This window comes from Enhydra lutris, unplaced genomic scaffold, assembly GCF_002288905.1.
Source record: "Enhydra lutris kenyoni isolate GAN:26980312 unplaced genomic scaffold, ASM228890v2 scaffoldscaffold1, whole genome shotgun sequence".
In the NCBI taxonomy this organism is placed as follows: Eukaryota; Metazoa; Chordata; class Mammalia; order Carnivora; family Mustelidae; genus Enhydra; species Enhydra lutris.
In genome coordinates this window covers 48371239-48394394 of record NW_019154085.1, presented here as the reverse complement: position 1 = coordinate 48394394, position 23156 = coordinate 48371239, and the positions used below count along the sequence as shown (strand labels likewise).

At 36.6% G+C, this 23156-nt stretch overlaps 1 protein-coding gene across 2 annotated transcripts in view; it reads left to right on the top strand.

Annotated features, from left to right (window-relative positions):
* The window catches only part of LOC111142552 (methylmalonic aciduria and homocystinuria, cblD type), a 33444-nt gene extending 12455 nt beyond the window's left edge, over window positions 1-20989 (top strand). For both annotated transcript variants that reach the window (XM_022495830.1, XM_022495823.1), the window contains exons 4-8: window positions 11910-12127; window positions 15290-15395; window positions 15926-16056; window positions 19642-19728; window positions 20478-20989. In XM_022495830.1, the coding sequence (XP_022351538.1) occupies window positions 11910-12127; window positions 15290-15395; window positions 15926-16056; window positions 19642-19728; window positions 20478-20672 (737 nt within the window). In that variant the 3' untranslated portion in view covers window positions 20673-20989. The remainder of the gene's footprint in view (window positions 1-11909; window positions 12128-15289; window positions 15396-15925; window positions 16057-19641; window positions 19729-20477) is intronic.
* Window positions 20990-23156: the final 2167 nt, after the last annotated feature.

Below are 23156 nucleotides of genomic sequence, written 5' to 3'. Positions count from 1 at the left end.
ATTACCTCCGTTAACACGCTATCAGTGTATTAATGTCTGGTGGGAGTATTTCGCTTGTTTTTTTTGGATGTCCTGAATTGTGTGTGATGGTGATTTCCCTCTCCAAAGTTGCAATTAGACTGCATCCCTTGAAGTGGTTGTATTACATTTTTAGGGAAATCCATTTGGGGGATAATTTTTATTGCTTCTGTGTCCACAGAAGTGGACATCTTTAGAGATCAGATAATGACAGCAGCTCAAATTTACAGACCTTCTTCTAGGAAATTTAACAAATGACTTGTGTATGTCATTTTCTCTAAACCTAACAGTGCTCCCATTAGATGAGTGTTATTACAGACAGAAAGTAACTTGTCCAAGAATGGAAAACTTACAAGCGGCAGAACTAAGATCCAAACTCAGGTGTTGTGCAAAGCTTTTTTTTTTTTAAGTCATGATGCTGCACAGTTCTTTGATTTCCCAATGATGTCTAGATACCTGAACTCAATATTTCGTGGCATGATGTTTGAGATTTTCAGAAGCCTAAAGCAGGCTGGAACTTTAAAAATGAGCATGAAAATATCATGAGCCACCTGATTTCCTAGAACCAAATGGGAATGAATATAGTACTTGATCCAACAGCAGATAACTAGAACTGCAGTGTGAGAGAACAAAAGATAAGCAGACCCTTACTCCTGCGAGCTCTGAAGAGGAAGTCTGTTGGCACTATTCCCAAAGGGGCTGAATATCTTTATTGTCTCACTACCAGCTCCATCAGGTCCCCTCCCCTGGAGTACAGAAAATCAATGGATTACGTTCATTCATTCTTTATTTCTTATTTTTTATTATGTTATGTTAGTCACCATATAGTACATCATTAGTTTTTGATGTAGTGTTCCAAGATTCATTGTTTATGTGTAACACCCAGTGCTCCATGCAGTATGTGCTGTCCTTAATACCCATCACAGGGCCAACCCTTCCCCCCACTCCCTCCCCTCTAAAACCCTCAGTTTGTTTTTTGGAGTCCACAGTCTCTCATGGTTTGTCTCCCCTTCTGGTATCTCCCCCTTCATTTACCCTTCCTTTTCCTAATGTCCTCCATGCTGTTGCTTATATTCCACAAATAGTGAAACAATATGTAATTGACTTTCTGTGCTTGACTTATTTCACTCAGCATAATCTCCTCCAGTCTCATCCATGTTGATGCAAAAATTGGGTATTCATCCTTTCTGGTGGTGGCATAATACTCCATTGTATAAATGGACTGTATCTTCTTTATCCGTTTGTCTGTTGAAGATACACATGTAGTGAAAAGAAGGACCATATGCATCTCACTGTTCATAGCAGCAGTGTCCACAATAGCCAAACAGTGGGTTAAATTCTAATGTCAAATTCAGTAATGGTGACTTTCAGGGATTCAGGTTAGTTGAGTGAACTACACCTAGCATTCAATTCTGTCTCCTCAGTACTGACCTCTGAGTTCTAGATTCCCATCTCCCCTCCCAGCTAGATGTTCCCATTTAAATATTCACCACCATTTCCCTTTCAACACATAAAAAGTTAAAAAGGTTAAAACCCACAAGGGAGTACTTGCTAATGGGACCATCAGGAGAGGCATTAGATTCTGGGGCCAGATCACTGGTATTCCAGTCCTGTCTGTCCCTCATGATTCTGTGACTGAACACATCCTCTAACCTCTATTAGCTTCAGGTTTTCTACCTGTGCAATGGAAATACTACTACCGATGTCATGGGGTTATTATGAAGGCTAAAGGAATTATTACACATAAAGCCCTTAGACAAGTGCTGGGCATCCAGTAAGCACCATGGAAATGTGGTTGCTATTATTATTATTGTTAATATTATATCATGGATCATCCAGGCTAAAAACTGATGTCATCTGTTTGGATTGCTAGATGTTGGGAGGATGTAGGAGCAAAGCAAGGGAGCAGTCAGCCACCAACCTCTTTTAATTCTACTTTTGGAAGACTCCTCTCTTTTACAGCTACTGCCCTAATTCAGGCCTCTCTTACCTTTGATCTTCTCCATTACAGTAGCGGTCTGCTCATTCTTCTCTCCTATAATTATGCCCTATGCCAGCAGATTTATCTTTTCAAACTTGAGTTTATGGAAGTATTCTCCTACCCAACAACTTTCAAAGTCTAATGCTCTCACAGGAAATGCAAAGTTATTACTCTAGGACAGAAAATCCTTTCAGTCCAGCCCCAGTTTATTTTGCTAGCCTCCTCTTCTTCCCTTGCATGTCGAGGATGCTCTAGGCAAAGCAGTGCACTCACAGCCATATGTTCTTCACAGAACATTCCTAGGGCCTGGAGTATTCTTTTCTCACTATTCAAATCCAACCTGCCTCATGGGCCAGCACAAATTTTGTCTCCTCCAAAGACTAGTCATGTAGTAAGCTCAGTGAATTGGAGCAGACATAAAGGGCATCAGTATAAAAATTTGAACTTTATTCAGTCAGAGTGCACATATATTGGGGCTGATTATTTAAAAAGCATGGGGATTACAAATTTTACAAAACTATGGAATGATTTTTGTAATTATATAGTGACAGCGAGCAGTGATTGTAACTAGCAGAGGGCATGCTGTAACTTAATAAATATATCTCACCATATATAACACAATTCTTGAAATTACTACTCAAGATCAAATTAATAGCACTCAGGATCTCAGTTGTCCCTTTTGGTATAATGTGATAGTTGCATTTGTAAGAGATCTTGCATGCTGTAAAAGAAATATCAATGGAAAAACCAGGAGTCCTCAGATTATAACATTATTGAATAAAGAATTTCAACAATAAAGGTGCTTTCTCATAGCCTACTTGAATAATTATAAAGCCTAAACGTTATTGAGCAAATCCAGTGTTTTATTAACATCAGCAATATTGGCCTTTCTTTCTCTATTACTTCTAGCACCACCATTAGTCAGAACTTAACCGTTTCTGTCATCACTGATATGAAAAATGAAGCAGAGCTGCTCAAATAAAGTAAGGGTATTGTGAACAACTTAATGTCTCCTCTCTGAGAAGTGGAAGATTAAGATTGCATTAAAAATAGATGATGATGTAAGGAAAATTAATCTAATAAAAGCTCATTCCATGCTTGAAAATTCTTTTTACAGAAAAAAAAATGTTAATTTCAGAACCACCTGGCTGAGTTATTAGAAATTGCCAATTAGAGAAGTAGTTCAGCAAAGACCCAGCAAATGGGAATTCTAGTCAGACCTTGGTCAAATCACTTAAGACTCTAAAATCTTGCATTTTCTCATCTAAAAAAATAAAAGGTAGGACTAGATGATTTCAAAGACCCAAGATGCATCAATATCTCTGTACCGATTTCCTTTCTTACCTGCAAGGCTATAAATTATCTTATAATGTAAGGTTCTGTTACTTACTATGACCTTAAAGTTTAATGAATGTGTCTATTCCCACATACCTTACTTTTCAAAGAATTAGAATATAAATTCTTAAAATAATTACAACTTAAACTTCTCTTTTATGATTCATAGACACTTTGGATCATCAGTGCCTTGTCCCAAATACAGCAGAATAATATAAAAAAATCCCATCAGTTCATTTTTTCCCATAATCCATAGTATTGTCTATTTTTAATGACCCTAAAACTATATTACTACAGTTCCAAAATCCAGCAGTAACTTTCATTGACTTTTTACTTTCATAATGTTTCAGAGAAAAAACCTCTTTTGATGGAGACAGGAGGCAGCAAGTAAGTGCTTAACAACTGGAAATTGGAAACCTGAGACCATACACACATCAGATCTTTTGGCTAAATCAAACATTCCCTGATTACTCCAGGACTCTTTGGTTGTCTTGCTGGTGAGGATGAATTTGACCACCTACACATCAATGCTGCCCCTTTCTTTAATTATTAACAACTAGGAGTCCTTCTTCCTATCGTAAATCTAGCCATCATCAGCCTGCACTAGACAAACTGAACTTTCACAGAAAATCAATTTTAAAAATGGAAAAAAGACCTGTATTGAACAATTTGACTTACTACACTGGAGATTGATTTTCTATTATAGGATACTATAATTAGTTCCATAGACCAAATAATAGCATCTGGGTAATAGCATTAGGGACCAACCCACCAAGTCACTACCAATGTATGAAAACCTCTCTCCCTGAACAGAATAGTTCAAATTTGAAACTGGCAGGTTTGATAAGATAGGACATTCTTTACAGAATCAGAAGGCCCAAATTCTTTGCAAAACCTCAAAATGCAAATTTGAGGAATTTCTAGGCAATTAGATGGTGACATCTGTTGGTGCAATGTATCACTGCGTTCCATCATTTGAAACATCTAGGAGCAGAGGGTTGGATAAAGTTGGCAAAATCCCAAGTGCAAAATTAGGGATTCTTTTCCATTTGAGATGTTCACGTGGATACCTTTAAATGTGATATTTTAAATTAGATAAACATACCGTGTGTGTGTGTATGTGTGTATATATGCCTGTTTTGCTCTTCCCTGGGAAGTTTTTTGTTCACAAAGTATTCACAAGCTTGCCCCCCCACACATACACAGTGTATATTTCTTTATATATATGTGAAAGGACAGTGATTATTAGGATTAGCTTATTTTGCACTGTGAGATGGAGAGGCATAGTGGAAAGGCCAACAGCTAATGGCTGTCCTCAACTTCCAGAGTCTTTAACTTGCCAGTGAAAATAAACTTAATTTTAAGTGAAAAACAGGATTAATTTGAGAAGCAGGCCAGGAATTGTTAGCCCTAAGTAGTCTAGCACATCTTTTTCACTTTATTGCCACACCTCTAATTTGCTTGGAGGAGTTCGCCTTTACTGCAAACTTCTGTAACAAAGTCCCTAAAGCTTTTGATAGTCTCAATTTTAATACGTGTTGTATCTCCATTGTGGACTTTTTGAACAGTGTTCAGGTTTTCTCCAATATGCTGAAACAGTTTTTGCCACGTGGAGACTTTATTGTCTTGAATCACTGTAGAGCTTTGGGTTTAGGTGCATAAAACAACATACACTGCACGTTGACCTATGTGTGATCATAAGGGGATATGAATAGAGCGCAGTCTGAAAGCCACAGGCTCACCCATTTGAGATTAATTGCCTCTTCCAGGTCACTAATTCATACTCCAGTGTCCTAGGAGAGTTAATTTATTTCCCATCAGTGACCACTTGATTTTGCAAAGGTATTTTTAACTCACTGGGGCTTAATATAGGACAAATCTTATTACTATAACCTAGTTATTGCAATTAAAAAAAAACAATTTCCCTGTCTCTCTCCCAGCTTGTTTCCTCTTTGCCAAAACAGAGTCTTCCTTTTGACCATACCAGTGATTTAACTCTGAACAGCTTCAGTCTCTGATCAATTATGTTAAGACTGCATGACATTAGATATGGAATTCATATTATTTAAAATAGCTTTGTTTTTTTATTTTTTTCACTCAAGTATAATTAGCATACAGTGTTCTATTAGTGTCAGTGTACACTATGATATTCATCAGTTCTCTGTATTTCTCAGTGCTCCTCCAGATAAGTGTACCCTTGAACCCTTTGTCTCTTTCACCTAATGGCCCAACAGCCTCCCCTCTGGCAACCAGAGGGGATCTTTGTACTCACAGGTTTGGGGTTTTGTTGTTGTTGTTGTTCAACATGACATGTTGTTCAATGACTGGACGAAGTCATATGGTAGTTAGCTTTCTCTGACTGACTGACTTCACTTAGGATTATACCCTCTAGGTCAACCATGCTGTTACAGATGGGAAAATCTCATTCTGTTTTAGGGTTGAGTAATACTCTATTGTATATATATACCACACCTCCTTCTATCCATTCATCTGTGGATAGACACTTGGTTGCTTCTATATCTTGGCTATTATAAATAATGCTACAGTAAATAAAAGGGTGTCTGTATCTTTTCGAATTGGGCTTTGGGGTGGTTTTTTGGTGGGGGCCATGGGGGGGTTAACTCCCCAGTAGTAGAATTATTGGGTCTTTTGGTAATTCTTTTTTTATTTTTTGAGGAACATCTATAGTGTTTTCCATAGTGGCCACACCAGTTTGCTTTCCCACCAACAGTGCACGAAAGTTCCTTTTCCTCCACATTCTTGCTAACACTTGTTATTTCTTGTATTTCTGATTGTAGCCATTCTGACAGGTACATTGTAATATCTCACCGTGATTTTCATTTTACTTTCCCTGATGACTAGTGATGTGGAGCATCTTTTCATGCATCTATTGCCCATCAGTATGTGTCAGTGGAAAAATACCTATTCAGGTCCTCTGCCCAGTTTTAATTGGATTCATTTGAAATTTTTTTGGCGTTGAGTTGTATAAGTTTTTTATATGTTTTGGATGTTAACCTTTTATTGGATATATCACTGCAAATATCTTCTCCCATTCAGTAGGTTGTCCTTTGGCTTTGTTGATGGTTCGTTTCTCTGTGCAAAACCTTTTTATTTTGGTGTAGTAGCAGTAGTTCACTTGCTTTTGTCTCCCTTGCCTTAGGACATGTATCTAGAAACATGTTTCTACAATGGGTGTTAAAGACATTACTGCCTATGTTTTCTTCTGGGAGTTTTATAGTTTCAGGTCTCACGTTTATGTCTTTAATCCATTTAGAGTTTGTTTCTATGTATGGTATAAGAAAGTGGTCCAGTTTCATTTTTTTGCATGTAGGTGTCCACAAAGGGTGTCCAACAAAGCACCCTTTGTTGAAGATATTGTCCTTTCCCCATTATATATTCTTTTTTAAAAAAAAGATTTGTTGAGTGAGAGTTAGAGTGAGAGAGAGAGAGAGCACAAGTGGGTGGCAGAGTACGAGGAAGGTACTGACTCCCTGCTGATCAGGGAGCCTGAGGGTGGGGCTGGATCCTAGGACCCTGGGATTAGGTCCTGATTGGAAGGCAGATGCATAATTGACTGAGCCACCCAGGCGCCCCTCCCCATTGTATGTTCTTCCTGTTTTGTCATAGGTTATTTGACCATGTAAGTATGCGTTTAATTCTGTGCTCTCTACTCTGTTACACTGATCTGTGCGTCTTTTTTTTTTCGGCCACTGCCATACTGTCTTGATTACTACAGCTTTGTAGCATATCTCAAATTCAGAGATTGTGCTATCAAGCTTTGTACTTCTTTCTGAAGAGTGATTTTTCTATTCAGTTTCTTTTTGGTTCCATAAATATTTTAGGATTATTTTCTTAAGTTCTGTGAAAAATTCTGTTAGTAGTTTCATGAGGATTGCTTTAAATTTGTGGATTGTTTTGGATAATAGGGAAATTTTTACAATATTGGGTCTGCCAATTCATGCACATTATATATCTTTCCATTTACTTGAGATAGTCTCAGTTTCCTTTATCAGTGTTTTAAAGTTTTCAGAATACAGATCTTCCACCTCCTTGGTTAAGCTTATTCCTAGGTATTTTATTCTTTTTGGTGCACTTGTAAATGCGATTGTTTTCTTAATTTCTCTTTCTGCTACTTCATTATTAGTATACAAAAGCAACAGATTTCTCTATATTAATTTTCTGTTGTGCAACTTTACTGAATTATCAGGTTAGTACTTTTTTGGTAGAGTCTTTAGGGTTTTCTGAATATGGTATTATGTCAGCTGCAAATACTGGAAATCTTATATTTTCTTTACTAGCTTGGTTACCTCTTATTTCTTTTTCTTACCTGATTGCCCTGGCTATGTCTTCCAGTATAATATGGAAGAATACTGTTGAGAGTGGACATCCTCATCCTATTCTTGATTTTAGAGAGAAAGCTCTGTTTTCACCATTGAGAATGAAGATAGCCTTTGTTATGTTGAGATACATTCCCTCTGAACCTAGTATATTGAGACTTTTTATTATGAAGAATGTTGTACTCTTTCAGATGCTTTTTTGTGTCTGTTCAGATGATCATATGGTTTTTGTCCTTTCTCTTGATGTGATGTATCACTTTGATTTGCATATACTGAATCACACTTGTGTACCTGGAATGAATCACACTTGATCATTGTGTACAATTTTTTTTTTTAGATTGATTTATTTGCAAGAGAGAGAGAGAGAGAGCATGTAAGCATGGGTAGGAGAGGAAAGAATTTTTTTTTTTTTTGTTTTTAAGATTTTATTTTAGAGAACACATGAGCGGTGGGGTGGAGGAGGAGAGGCAGAGAGAGAGAGAGAAGTAGACTCCTTGCTGAGCAGGAAGCCTAGGGTGGGTCTTGATCCCAGGGACCCAAGATCTTGACCTGAGCCCAAGGCAGACACTTTTTTTTTTTTAATTAACATATAATGTAATATTTGTTTCAGGGGTACAGGTCTGATTTATCAGTCTTAATTCACAGCACTCACCAAAGCTCATACCCTCCCCAATGTCCATCACCCAGCCACCCCCTCCCTCTTACCCCCCTCCCCTACAGCAGCTCTGTTTGTTTTCTGAGATTGAGTCTCTTCTAGTTTGTCCCCCTCTCTGGTTTCATCTTGTTTCATTTTTCCCTCCCTTCCCCTATGATCCTCTGTCTTGTTTCTCAAATTCCTCATATCAGTGAGATCATATGATAGTTGTCTTTCTCTGATTGACTTATTTCGCTGAGCATGATACCTTCTACTTCCATCCATGGTGATGCAAATGGCAAGATTTCGGGTGTTTTGATGGCTGCATAGTATTTCATTATATATATATATATACCGCCTCTTCTTTATCCATTCATCTGTTGGTGCACTTAGGCTCTTTACATAGTTGGGCTATTGTGGACATTGCTGCTATAAACATTCAAGTGCACGTACCCCATTGGATCACTACATTTGTATCTTTGGGGTAAATACCCAGTAGTGCAACTGCTGGGTCATAGCGTAGCTCTATTTTCAACTTTTTGAGGAACCTCCATACTCTTCCAGAGTGGATACATCAACTTGTATTCCCATCAACAGTGTAGGAGGGTTCCCCTTTCTCCACATCCTCGCCAACATCTGTCATTTCCTGGCTTGTTAATTTTAGCCATTCTGACTGGTGTGAAGTGGTATCTCATTGTGGTTTTGATTTGTATTTCTCTGATCCCGAGTGAGGTTAAACACTTTGTCATGTGTCTGTTGTCCATTTGGATGTCTTCTTTGCAGAAATGTCTGTTCATATCTTCTTCCCATTTCTTTTTTGGATTATTCTTTGGATGTTGAGCTTGATGAGTTCTTTATAAATTTTGGATACTAGTCCTTTGTCTGATATGTCATTTGCAAATATCTTCTCCCGTTCTGTCAGTTGTCTTTTGGTTTTGTTGACTGTTTCCTTGGCTGTGCAAAAGCTTTTGATCTTGATAAAATCCCAATAGTTCATTTTTGCCACTAATGGTCTTCTCCAGCCTAGCCATTGCCTGGATAATTGTTACCTTGAATTCCATTTCTGACATATCATTTATGTCCATATCCAGTACTTCTGTGGCAGAGGACACATTCTCTGAACTTTGCCTCTGTTGGGTGTTCCTCCTCCTAATCATTTTGGTGAGGGGTGGTTGAGGGAATGTATAGCTGAATATATCAACCACAGTCCAGTCAAGGTGCACCTTGCAAAGTTTTGGAGCAATCGGAAGTCACCACCAAAGAGAAAGAAAAAGCGGAAAAAAAAGAAAAAAGCCAGGCAAAATGAGCCCCAAAAGTAAGATTTATAAGGTACATAAGCAAAAAAGAACAAACAAAAAGACTGTCAAAAGTTAAAGACCGGGGGTGGGGGGGAAATAAAACCCAGCCAAAATGAACTCCCAAGAATAAGATTTATATAGTACAAAAACAAATAACACAGAAACACTCACAGAAGAATAGGTGGTTATAAACCCTCGATGTGAGTGAGGAAGATTAGTTTGGTTCTTCCCGGGTAAATCTTGTTATCTTTGTTAAAGGACTCAACTTTCCAGAGATATAGGGAAATTAAAACTGGTTTTATATATAGGGATAGTATTGAATAGGGAAAAGGGATTACCTTGAAGCTTATATCTATATATATTAATTTTTAAAAAGGAAAGAAAAACACAGGTGTATGTATGAGAAGAGTTCAGGTTAAAAAATTATTATGTAATGTGTCATATTAAACATCTAGTTGTAGTAGTAAGTAGGTTAAAAGAATCATGAGAACAAATTTAAAACAAAAAAGTTATATCTATGGAATATACAGGTTTTGGGGCAATACATGGGGCTTAATATATTGTTTTCCCCTGATGTTTGGGTATTACAGTTTTATGGGGACCCTGTGGTTATTGTCCTCTTGTTCTTTTGGCTTGTCTTCTCCGGGAGGGGCATTGTTTTTCAGTCATTCTTGCTTGGGCTGAGTCGCAGTGCCTCCTAACAAGGGGCTGGGTTCTGTGGAAACCGTTTTTTCAGGCTTTTGTTCTCTGAAGGCTTTTGTTCTTTGGCGGCTTTTTGGAGGGTTAATGCAAGTATACCCAGACCTCCACCTCAGAAGCCTTAGTCTGCTCCCCTCTGGGTGGTCCAGAACACACAGACTCCCCCTCTGCAAACTCCACTGAACACCACAACCTCCCACAGGTGGTGCACACTCCCAGCCACTGTCTCAGTGGTCGCCCAAGGCACCTGCTTGTCGCTGCACCCCAGTGCCACTAAAACCACAAACGATACTGGTCCAGGCGAGCTGGATCCCAGTGGCTGCCGTTGCCCGGACTGCTGTCTGGAGTCCACTCCCACGCCGGATGCACTCAGACCCGGCTGCAGCTCAGGTCGCAGAATGCTGCGGGTCCAGGGACCTCCAGCAGGACCCTCCTCCGGGCTCTCTCAGGTACCGGTGGGTGCCAGCTGTAACCACCCTGTGACCTTGGGTTTAGTCTGTGCCTGTGGCCACCTGATTCCAGCAATTGTCCCTTAAGACCCTTTGTTCTTTTTGTGTGCTTTTAACCAGACTCCAAGTTAATGCTGGTCCCCAAACATAGGGCACTTTCATACTGGGGTATTACTTTTCCAGTGAGTCGTTTCTTATGGCTCTCTTCCCCTTCTGTGTATCCTCTGATATGAGTCCCGAGTGCTCCTACTCTGCTTTACCTCTCCATTGATGTCTTCTGCCTTCATAGAGATCCAGAAGTGTATTACATTTTAGGCTGATGTCATGTGTGTTCAGAGTGTTCTGGTAGATATTTAGCTCAATTCAGGGGACTGGTTGAAAGAAAAGAAAAAAGAAAAAAAACCTTCTTGATGTTTTACCCCAGGCACTTTTCAGACTTCTGCCTCTAAGCTATATCTGGGTGGGATTATTCGTTTCGCTCTCTCTTTAAGGGTGGGAATTCAGTTTCCTATTACCCTCTGGCTCTCCGAGAGCTAAACCCACTAACTAAAAATCTTTGAAATTAAACCCCACTGATTTTCAAAGCCAGATATTATGGGGACTTGTCTTCTCAGTGGGGCTCCCTCATGTCTGGGGTACCTGGTATGGGGTCTTTTCCTTTCCCTTCTCTGTACTCGTCCCTCCTGTTTGTGGTTAGTCTTGCTGGGAACTTTGGTTTCAAACTATATCTGCCCCTTCTGGCCTTTCTGATTGGCCTCTTCTCTTTGATTAACCCAAAGATTTCCTGTGTTAGTTCACCTTTGTGGTTACCTAGGGGTTTCTGTGTTAACGAGGTGAACTTAGGATTCTCCTACTCTGCTGTCTTCCCAGACTCCTTCCAAAATTTACTGTATTTTTTTTAATGACTATCAGGCATTACGTAGTTTGGATTACTGTACTTTATTATATCCTTCTCCTTATAACAGACTTGCCTTTGAGCTAAAAACTGGTTACTTTGATTTTTTTTAATGACATAAAACTAATTTACATTAAAAAAAAAAGGAAATTTCAAGGATCTCTTGGTTTTATAAAAAATACCTAATTAGAAAAATATTCTTTCAGTCCACCAATGCACTTGACTATTGGAGAAAATGGATTCATTTTGTTGTTCCTCTTCAGGCTCTCGAACTGTTTGGCCTGATGAAACTATGGGACCATTTGGACCTCAGGATCAGAGATTCCAGCTTCCTGGGAACATAGGTTTTGATTGTCATCTCAATGGGACCATGTCACAGAAGAAAAGCCAGGTTCATAAAACTTTACCTGATATTCTAGCAGAGCCTTTATCAAGTGAAAGACACGAGTTTGTGATGGCACAGTATGTGAATGAATTTCAGGTAAATCAATATCATTTATTCTATTTTTCTGATCATTAATACTGTATTAATTTCTGATAATTGTGGGCATATTACTTGAATCGAAAAAGTTTTTTAAAAACAATTCCAGCATATTCAGAAACGACATGTATAACTTTTAAAAACTTGGCATTGTTCTATACATGTTTGCTATATAATTTTTTTAAAAGATTTTGTTCATTTATTAGAGAACCCAGGAAGAGGAGCTGGGGTGCGGGGGGGTGGCAAAAGGAGAGGGAGACAAGGCTCCCCCTTGAGCAAGGAGCCCTGATGTGGGTTTCCTGATCCAGGACCCCAGGAATATGACCTGAGCAGAGGGCAGATGCTTAACCAACTGAGCCACCCAGGTGCCTTTTTTTTTTTTTTAGAGTTTATTTATTAGAAAGAGAGCAAGCACACAGAGGAAGAGGGAGAAGCAGACTCCCCACCAGCTGGAGAGCCTGACTCGGTCCATCTGAGTACCCTGAGATCATGACCTGAGCCAAAGGCAGATACTTAACCAACCGAACCACCCAGGTTACCCACCCCCCTTTTTTTTTTTTACTTTAGATTATAATCTCTTGTAGGTAAATAATTCTTCATAAATACATTGTTTAATAACTACTATTTCAAATATAATTTAATACCTGTATTACTAAAAATTTAGATCATTTGCTTTTATAGTTTTATACTCCTCTAGGCATTTAAAACTTAAGAAAATTTTGATATCTCTGAAATTCTTCAGACACAGTAAACTAAAAAAGATTAAAAAAGAATTTTTTTTTTTAGAAAAACTGTGTCTTGGGGCGCCTGGGTGGCTCAGTGGGTTAAAGCCTCTGCCTTTGCCTCAGGTCATGATTTTAGGGTCCTAGGATTGAGCCCCACATTGGGCTCTCTGCTCGTCTGGGAGCCTGCTTCCCCCTCTCTCTCTGCCTGCTTCTCTGCCTACTTGTGATCTCTGTCAAATAAATAAATAAAATCTTAAAAAAAAAACAAAACCGTGTCTGAGTGTTTTTGTTTTTGTTTTGTTTTTTTTTTAATGAGTTCTTAAGCTGGTATTGTAGGGATGCCTAGCTGGCTCAGTCAGTAAAGCATGCTGCTCTTGATCCAGGGTCTGTGAGCTCAGGTCCCACATTGGGCATAGAGCTTACTTTAAAGAGGGGGGTGGGGAATGTACGTGGGTGGCTTAGTAGGTTAAACGTCTGCCTTTGGCTCAGGTCCTGGAATTGAGCCCTGCAGCTGGCTCCCTTCTCAGCAGGAGTCTGCTTCTCCCTCTCCTTAGCACACTCTCTCTCTCAAATGAATGAATAAAATAATAAGTAAAAATGGGGGGGGGGTAAAAATAAATAAACTGGTGTTGCTCACCAAAATGGAAAGTTACATGCAATTCAGAGTTTCTATCAAACCCCTAATCTGTATCATTTTCTCAATTTCTGCATAGTTTCAGGCTGATTTTTTTATCAAAGCCATAATATTTATAGCAACAGCTCCTCATAGTTATAATGATTTATATCCAATAACCTAACATTTGGAGACAGCTGTCCTCCCCTGACATTTTATCTCCGATAATTACTTCTCTGTCATCTTGGCTCCTCTGTCTGCCATTTATGTGATTTCCTATGTGTTTCTGTCCATCTTATTTAATTACTCATTGGTCACTTAATTCCTTGGCTTCCTAACTTTTTCTGACATTTCTGATTCTATATTTCTATCTGCTCACCAGACATCATTATCTGAATGTCTTAAAAGTCCCTTGATTTTATATATCTCATACTTAGGTTCCCCAGCCTCCCATGCCTCACAATCTGTCCTTACTCCCATGTTATCAATAGCATAAGTGACTTAGTCATTCTCCCACTGTCCCAAGACAAAAAGTATACTGCCAAACTTGGCTTCTCTCTCCATCATATCACCATACAGAGTGACAAAATTGCATTGCTTCCCCCTCTGAAGTAAATTTTAAATTACTTGTGTCCTTTCACTTCCCACTAATAAAGCCAGAGTTCAAGACCTCTGTAGCTCTCCTCAATTCTTAGAGCCATTATAGTGAGATGGACTATGAGGCTAGGATAAATCTTGCTTCAAAGGTTACTTCTGCCTTTTACTTAATTTTGTGACCTTGAGAAAGCTACTTAATATCTCTGAGCCTCTGTTTCTTTATATGTAAAATGGGATTATAATACCTAGCCCACAACGTTGCTATGAGTATTAAATGTAAAAATATACATAAAACACCTAAATACACTGTGATCAGTAAATATTGGCTGTTAATTGGTCTATTGCCTGCACAATAATACTGGCATTATTTTTTTTATGTCTGATCTTGCTATTCATTGTTTATAGACTAAAGTCAAAATTCTTTAATGTGGCATAAATGACCTTCTGCAGTTTTGATCCCTTACTTTTACCACTTCGCCTTCTGTTACTCTCTGCTCCCTCTGCACTCAAATTACAGTATACCTTTTGGTTCGGTTTTTTTTTGTTGTTTATTTTAATTGTACCATATTCTTTGACCATTGCATGTGCTTGCACTGTTTCTGTCTCTCGCTGGACTGTTTTTTCCTCCTGAGTTTCTAACCTCCTTTCTACCTATTCATTACACACCAAACATACACATTAATTCACATGTAGTTTAAATACGATGTTTCCCCATCTATACTACCAGAAGACTTTCTTTGTAACTCTGAAGCACTTTTCATGTTGGATTACATTTATTTGTTCATGCTTTTCATGTTTTCTTCTACTCGCTCTTTTAAACCTAAGGATAAAGGCCAGATTTTTTTACCATTGAGGGGCTGCCCTTGTCATAGTGTCTAATATATAGTATAAATTTCAGTTGAATAGAAGCCTCTAAACTTGTCCTGTAGAAAAAGGTATATATTTAATATATATAATATTAATATATAATAAATAAGTTTAGGCATTTTAGTTGCTTAGCCAACTTCTCATATCAAGTCTTAGAATATTAGTATATTTATATGTATGTTTATATATATCTATATACATATGTATATAGTATATTTCTATGTTCATTTTGAAGTTTTTAAATCTTTATTACCCCACCTCCAGTTAATTATTTTTTAAACTTTTCAGGGAATACAGGCTTGTAACAGATCAGATATTTTATTTGAACTCCAGCTTTTATTTATGTTCTATTTCTCTTAGGGTAGTAATGCACCTGTTGAACAAGAAATCAGCAGTGCAGAAACTTACTTTGAAAACGCCAAAGTAGAGTGTGCAATCCAGACGTGTCCAGAATTGCTGCGAAGAGGTACAGTGTGCTTCATACATTTACACTAATCTGTATTATATCATGTCACTAATTTTCTTAAATGTTAAATAATGGACTCCATAGGCATTGCAGTACTTTGTAACTTAATATTGTAATATGTCTGGCCGAAAAGATTACATGACCAAGGTAAGGTCTTTCAGATATCCCCTCATAGCTGTAGACTTCTCAGTAACTTTTTCCCTGAAATCCTTCTACTTCTGGGTGATTACTATAGCTATAATTTCATGAACTAATACATAATACTGAGAAAATTTTAATACTTATTTTGAAGATTACAAGTCCAATAACAAGTAACCTTATCTGCTCTTCAGAATTGTTGACAGCAGTATTTCAGTTCAACAAGAGCAGAAGTTATTTTTTTCAAAAATAGTATGCGTTTATCAAACTAACATGTACCATAATAATGAAACTTACCCATCACTTTTCTAAGAAGTACTTTTATGTACTGCTTCTTTAAAAGAAAAAAAAAAAAACTTATTTTCTCCCTGGAATTTTTTTCTTTTTTATAGATTTTGAGTCACTGTTTCCAGAAGGAGCTGCCAACAAACTAATGATTCTGACTATAACACAGAAAACTAAGAATGATATGACTGTGTGGAGCGAAGAGGTAGAAAATGAAAGAGAAATGCTTTTAGAAAAGGTAATTCTTTCCATTGCTGGCAATTTAAATTTTGTGATGTTTAAATACCAGTGAACCAGCATTTTTAAATGATGGGTATCTTTTTAGCATTTATTAATTCTCTGCTAATGTATGTCCATACTAAAGGACTTTTACATCTTAGAATAAAAATGCCATCATTTTTTGTTTTTAGTATCTTCGAAAAACTTACATTCTATCTAGTACTTTCATCAGATTTTTTTTTGAATTTTGGAAAATACAGTAAAAATGGCAAAAGTAAAATTAATTTTTCATACCCATCACTCTCTCCTTAAAGCAAGTCAAGTAAAAAGTGAAAACTACCCCAGTCTTCAAGGAATAAACCGTAACAGTGTACAGTACAGTAACAATGTATTATATACCCACTTTTTTCCTGTCCTTTGCTTTTTACTAAAAAAAAATTTTTACTAAAAATGCTTTTTACTAAAAAACCTTTCCATAGCATTACAGATTTTATACTATGTAAAATCTGTATAGTATTATATTTCATAAGCAAACCATAAATTTTTTATGTTAAAAATTCCCTTAGTAATTTGTAAGTTGAAAAACTTTTGCTGTTATAGGCAGTGAATATATGTGTGCATATATTTTTATGCGCACACTTACATCTGTAGATTCCTAAATAGGGAATTGGTGAATGCAGAGTGTATATTCATTTTATGTTTTGATGGATGCTGCCTAGATCGCCCTAGTATATATGTTGTCACCATAACTTACTTACCCTGGATATTACTAGCATTTCTTTCTATTTCACCAACCTGAGTAATGTGAAGTGGTAAATTAAAGTCTTCAATTTTAAAAAAATACAAAAACACATAATTGTCTTAAGAGTTTGATATTGGGTTATGAGTTTCTGTAAGATACAAAAATATTCCTTTGCCTGTGTGACAGGTCAAGATTAGCTCACTTGGGTACTGTAGTTAAGGGAATTTTTTTCAAATATAGTTAGCTAATTTCCATGTAAAGTAATATTAGCAATTTTTAAATACTTTCTTTAAGATTGGATATATGGTTCTCTTCATTTGTAAATTATAATTTATATACTGAACAGAATCTCTTAGGATAATGACTTCTGACTTCATATTAAAATATCCCACATATAGCTTTGCCAATAATTGGATGTTAAATCATGATCACGAGCAAGGTGCATGCTAGTTAATAAAGAAGTTACAGAGAGGCATAAGAACTGTCTGATTTTAAAGAGATCTGAATTTAGAGAGTTGAAATTCAGGCAGTAACTCAAACAGTTTCTCTTTACCTACTACGCAGTATTTACTAATACATATATACTTACCATTGCTATCATTTAGTCACTAGAGCACTCCCAAATGTGCATTGCATTATTGGTCCTAATTTCCAACGAGTTAAACATTCTGAACCTCATTTGATACTGACCCCAGTATAATTGTCAGTTTTTTATAACCAATTTCAGGGTTTTGAAATGTCCTATTGTTTTTAATTTTATAATGACTAAAGCAATGAAGATCTTTCTATTTTAGTATGTTAGTGATTATTTTAGAACCACCTGTAGTTTACTGTCAATAGATGTTTTATGTTCTGTAGTTTAAATCTATTGTAGTTTTTTCCACCACATATCAGTGTTTGCTGTTGATGAGCAGAAATCTTAAAAGAAATACTTTTACCAATATTTGTATTGTTTTGTTTTTGTAGTTTAGTGTAGTTTTGTTTCTGTTCATTAAATTCATGTATTTTCTAATGACTTTTCTAGACCATATGTAGTTGGTTTCTTATTTAAGAATTAAGATAATGAGATTCAACAATAAGTATAAATATTAAATATGAAGATAACCTAAAGAATACAATATTAATGTTTTTCATTATTTTACAAGGACGTGCTGGGAGAAAGTAAGTTAGCTTAAATTGTTTCCTCTATACAGAAAAAGTTTGCTGATCCTGCTAAAGAGCCACATAATAAATTTTTAGGCTTTATAGGTTATAGGGTCTTAAGTCTTAACTACTCAACTCAACCCTCATTTTGTTAAAGCAACCATAGACAGTATATAAATGAACAGACATGGATATATTCCATTGAAACCATATTGCACTTACTGGCACCCTGCTGGATTTGACCTTCAGGCTGCAAGTTGCTAACCTCTTAATTTAGGATATGGCCCATCTTCCTCAGGCATAAACTTTGGGGGATCTCAGCTAAATGCCCAACATGCTCAGTGAGGTCTTAGTGCTTTGTGTGAGCCAGAAATTCATGTTACCTAGCTGTCACCAACCTCTGGTGACACTACTGACCTCTCAGATGCCAGTTAGCACTCTTCTGTGAGGGCATTTCCTCAAGGAATCTTGCCTTGGGGGAGTGCACAGCTCCACCCTTGGTTACTGTACCAGGTAAATTACTTTGCATTCTACTTGGGAATCCCATTTATGCCTCTCTCTTCTAGTACCCTAACCTACAAATTTCAGATGCTTTAGTAGAACTCTTCCCTTTCTACCTCCTTAGCTTAGTGACACCATCACTTTGCTTGGAATCTTCTCCTTTGCCCTATGACAGTGTTCCAGACAGCTGGAACAAATATGGGCATCACCTAATTTGTTTCCCTTCTCTCCAAGATTACAGTTTTGGCTCACTATTGTTCAGGATTTAAAACCATTGTCTCATATATTTTAGTCAGTTTTACAGCTTTCAGCAGATGACAAGCTGGGTAGCTGTTATTCTATATGACCAGAAGTGGATCTGTGCCCTTGTTTTTAAACATTTATGGGTTGTTGCCTTTTTTTTTTTTAAACACAATAATCTGGTCCTAATATTTGTTACTGTCTTTTTCACTGCTTAGACTTCTGAGAAAGGTGGTTAAAACATCATAGGAATTACAAAGTAGAATGGTGAGACCAAGATTTTGAATAGGTGATACAGATGCATGGTTTGTAATAATTACTATACAAAAAATAGGGTATATAGTGAAAATTATGTATCACGAATAGATGTGTTTTTGTAACACAAGTAACATTTTTTTAAAGATTTTATTTATTTATTTGCGAGAAAGAGAGCATGAAAGGGGAGAAGGTCAGAGGGAGAAGCAGACTCCCCGTGGAGCTGGGAGACTGATGCGGGACTTGATTCCGGGACCCCGGGATCATGACCTGAGCCAAAGGCAGTTGTTTAACCATCTGAGTTGCCCAGGCGCCCCACAAATAACATTTTTAAACAAAATTCAAATGAATGGTTCATATCTTTTCATTGTATTTTGTTTTCTTACCTTATTTTTATAATATAAAAATAGTAACTGTATTTTCCAATTCGTGGCAAATTTGGGAGTTAATAGCACAGAATTTATTAGAAATTGTTCCTAAAATAAGAAATAATTTAGTAGAAAAAATACACAGTTTAGACTTTCTGAAGGAAATGAAAGTGTTAAATGAACTATATTTTGGACTGGCATAAATCTTATGATTTTTTATATCTAATTTATCATTAGTTGTATTTCCTTGTTAATCTTACTGAGTTCTCTGAAGCAAAAGATATTTAAAAATGTTTTATATTCAACAGTATGTAAGGATGCTATCTTCAGAACATTTTTTTCTTTTTCTCTGTAGTTCATTAATGGTGCTAAGGAAATTTGCTATGCTCTTCGAGCAGAAGGCTATTGGGCGGACTTTATTGACCCATCATCTGGTTTGGCAGTGAGTAATTACATTTTGAAAACCAGATTAATTTGAAGTAGGAATTTTTTTTATTATAAAATTGTTAAATGATCTATTTCTAACAAAGTTATTATTTAAGACAGTTTTTAAACTTCACAACTTTATCCAAAGTAGTACCAGTTTGAGTCAGTTCCATTCACAACCTTTGAGGGACCAGTCACTGACAATTAAGTTTTTCTGTCTTTATTAGTTTTCATTCTCACTAGTAAATACTTTTACATTAATGAATTTGGTAGTTACAAATTAGCAATCATAGTTTAAGAAAGAAGACTTTTTAGAATTAAGAAAATATGGGTGTTAAATATTTACAAACGTTAACTTCCAGGAAGTATGTCTCTGACACTATACTTTGAAGAAAATAAGAACCACTGTTGTGGTTGCATTTTAAATTCTGGGCATAGCTTTCAGTTATAAATAATAATGAAATTTTTTTATATCTTAAAATAGGAATATATACTGTTTCTTTTCAAAGTCAAAATCTAGAAAGATTGTAGTGTTTGGTTCAGGATAGCGTGTAATCTGCTAGATTATTGGTTTCACATTTCCGGAAGCACAGGTATTGGATGAAGAGGAAGGGCTTGGTCACATGCAGTACCTAAAAACTGCCCTTTTTAGGTCCTGATTTTTTAAATATTTGAAGTATCAAAATAGGTGTGTATTCATGTTTATATAAAAACTATTACATCATTGTCTTTCTTGCTAATGAATATCACTTTTATCTCCTCCAGTTTTTTGGACCATATACAAACAACACTCTTTTTGAAACAGATGAACGCTATCGACATTTAGGATTCTCTGTGGATGATCTTGGCTGCTGCAAAGTGATTCGTCATAGGCTCTGGGGTACCCATGTGGTTGTAGGAAGTATCTTCACTAATGCAACACCAGACAGCCATATTATAAAGAAATTAGGTGGAAACTAACAGTAATGTCAATTTATCAGCTGTACTATTTGTATGTACCATTTGGGTTGATTTATAAACACTGTCAAAAGCTTCAGTTTTTAAAATTTACTTATTTCTGGGTATTTATTTCGACACTTACTGATTTACAGCATTGGCAAGTGATTTTTAAATCTCAACTGTTTATTCATACTATCACTGAATACATGTTGATCACATCCACATTGTATGGAATGTGGTAATTGACATGTAATCAGGACATGATCTCATATTGTTATTCTTCCCTTTATTGGAAAAACCTGTTTTATTTTTCTCTAAAAATAAATCACCTATTTGGATCTGTGTTTTTTCATTGCAGTATGTTTAAAATAGAGTTCTTTTAAAAGATTAATGTAGTTTCTTACTTTAGCATTTTTTAAAAATGCAATCGAATTCTAGATTCAGTGTAGCTTTCAATTTTATTACTTGCTAAGTGTTGGAGCATGTTTTGCTTTGAAGTAATGTTTGTGCAGGAAAATAAGGATTAATACTATATATGTAAAAGAATATGGATCTCAAAAAAGGATCCTTAACTCCTGGATTGAGGCATATAAATATAGGTTATTTTGACAAAACAGTGCCTCAGCTGCTAAGTCATATTTCTCAATTTTAGTAAGAGATAAAAACTATGGTACTTGACAGAAATGCCTCATTTGTGACAGACCTTGTTTTTATAGCATTTTAAGCTTAAAAAGAATCATCTTAGATTTGTGAGCCTTTGGCCAGTAGGAATCTCAGAAGAGCAAGTAACCGCTTAGAAATGAATTAATAATTAAATGGGTTTTTCCTTTATTTTTCAGTTAAGTGACTTTTTAAAAAGGAACACATGGAGATGATTAGCTCACAGCTTGATTTAAAACTTTGCTTAATTAACATATAGCTAAGTGTTGCTTAATAATTCAGAGAGTAATGGGTACAGAGTTTTCATTCACTGTGAAAACTACAAAGTTAATAGGTGCACTTTTCCACATATATGCCCCATATCATAAGTGCTCAATAAATTTTCTTCTATGTAAGCAGCACCCATCTCAAGACAACATTACTGGCACTTCGCCCCTCACTGTCCCTCCTGAGGGTAGCCATTATTCTGATTTCCTGCTGTGATGAATATGGTTTGTTTGTTTGGTTTGATGCTTTATGCTATATGAAACCATATATAGGATGTTCATTTTTATGTCTGACTTTTCACTCAGCAGTGTGAGAGAGATCAGTCCTATTGTGTATAATTATAAATCTGTTTGCCTATTTTTTTTTTCCTTCTCAGTCGTTCTGAATTGGGACAGTTTTGCCCCACAGCAAATTTAGCAATGTCTGGTCATACTTCCCGCACAGCATGGGGCTGAGGAAAAAAGGGTGGTGCTTTAGGCATCCAGAAGGTAGAGGCCAGGGGTGCTGTTAAACATCCTACAATACAAAGGACAGCTCCCACCAAAAAATTATTTGGTCCATGGTCTTGCAGTACTCTCATTGTTTCTACCATTCGTGTTGCTTATTCAGGCATTTGCTACCTTGCCCTACTGTTTGAGCCTTGTTCCCTTGAAATTTCAATGTTGGCTTTAACAATTCTGAAGTGCCACCTACTGGTTGAAAAGGATACTTAGTCCCAAAAATGGCTATGGCTATGTGTTATTGTATGGGAGCTAGGGTACATGGTGGCAGGGCTCCCTTTTTTCATTAACAGAATCAGAAGCAACATGAGAAGCAGTAATTACCAATTAAAATATTTTCTATGAAATGTTATGGCAAGATTCAGGTTCAGAAAATATGATCCAAGGGACTCTTACTGATAATAGTGGAAAGTAGTTGATTATGTACAATAGTAAGAAAATATAGGTATCACTTTTCTCATACTTACTCAGGACTCCATAAAGAAATCCTACATAAAATTATCCATCTTTTTTTTTTTAAAGATTTTATTTATTTATTTGACAGACAGAGACCACAAGTAGACAGAGAGGCAAGCAGAGAGAGAGAGGGAAGCAGGCTCCCTGCTGAGCAGAGAGCCTGATGTGGGACTCGATCCCAGGACCCTGAGATCATGACCTGAGCCGAAGGCAGTGGCTTAACCCACTGAGCCACCCAGGCGCCCTAAAATTATCCATCTTAAACATAAATTTTCTACCTTTTTAAAATAAGGTTGAGCCATTGAAATTAATTTTGACCTATCACTAAGAAATAGGTTTTGTTGTGAAATTTGTATTTTGACAAGAGCTTAGGAATTACTGTATGGACATTAACTGTGGAAGAGACCATTCAGATCATCTGACATACATCCCTCATTTTATAGTAGACAAAATGGGAAACAGAGGTGCATGCTTTGGTTACAGAGCTAGTGTTAAGACCCAGCACTGGAATTTGGTTTGATTCCAGTGTGTGTGGAATCAAATCTGTATCTTCATATGTATATATGTATGTATACATAGATATATAAAAATACATATATGTCTATATACATATATGTATACA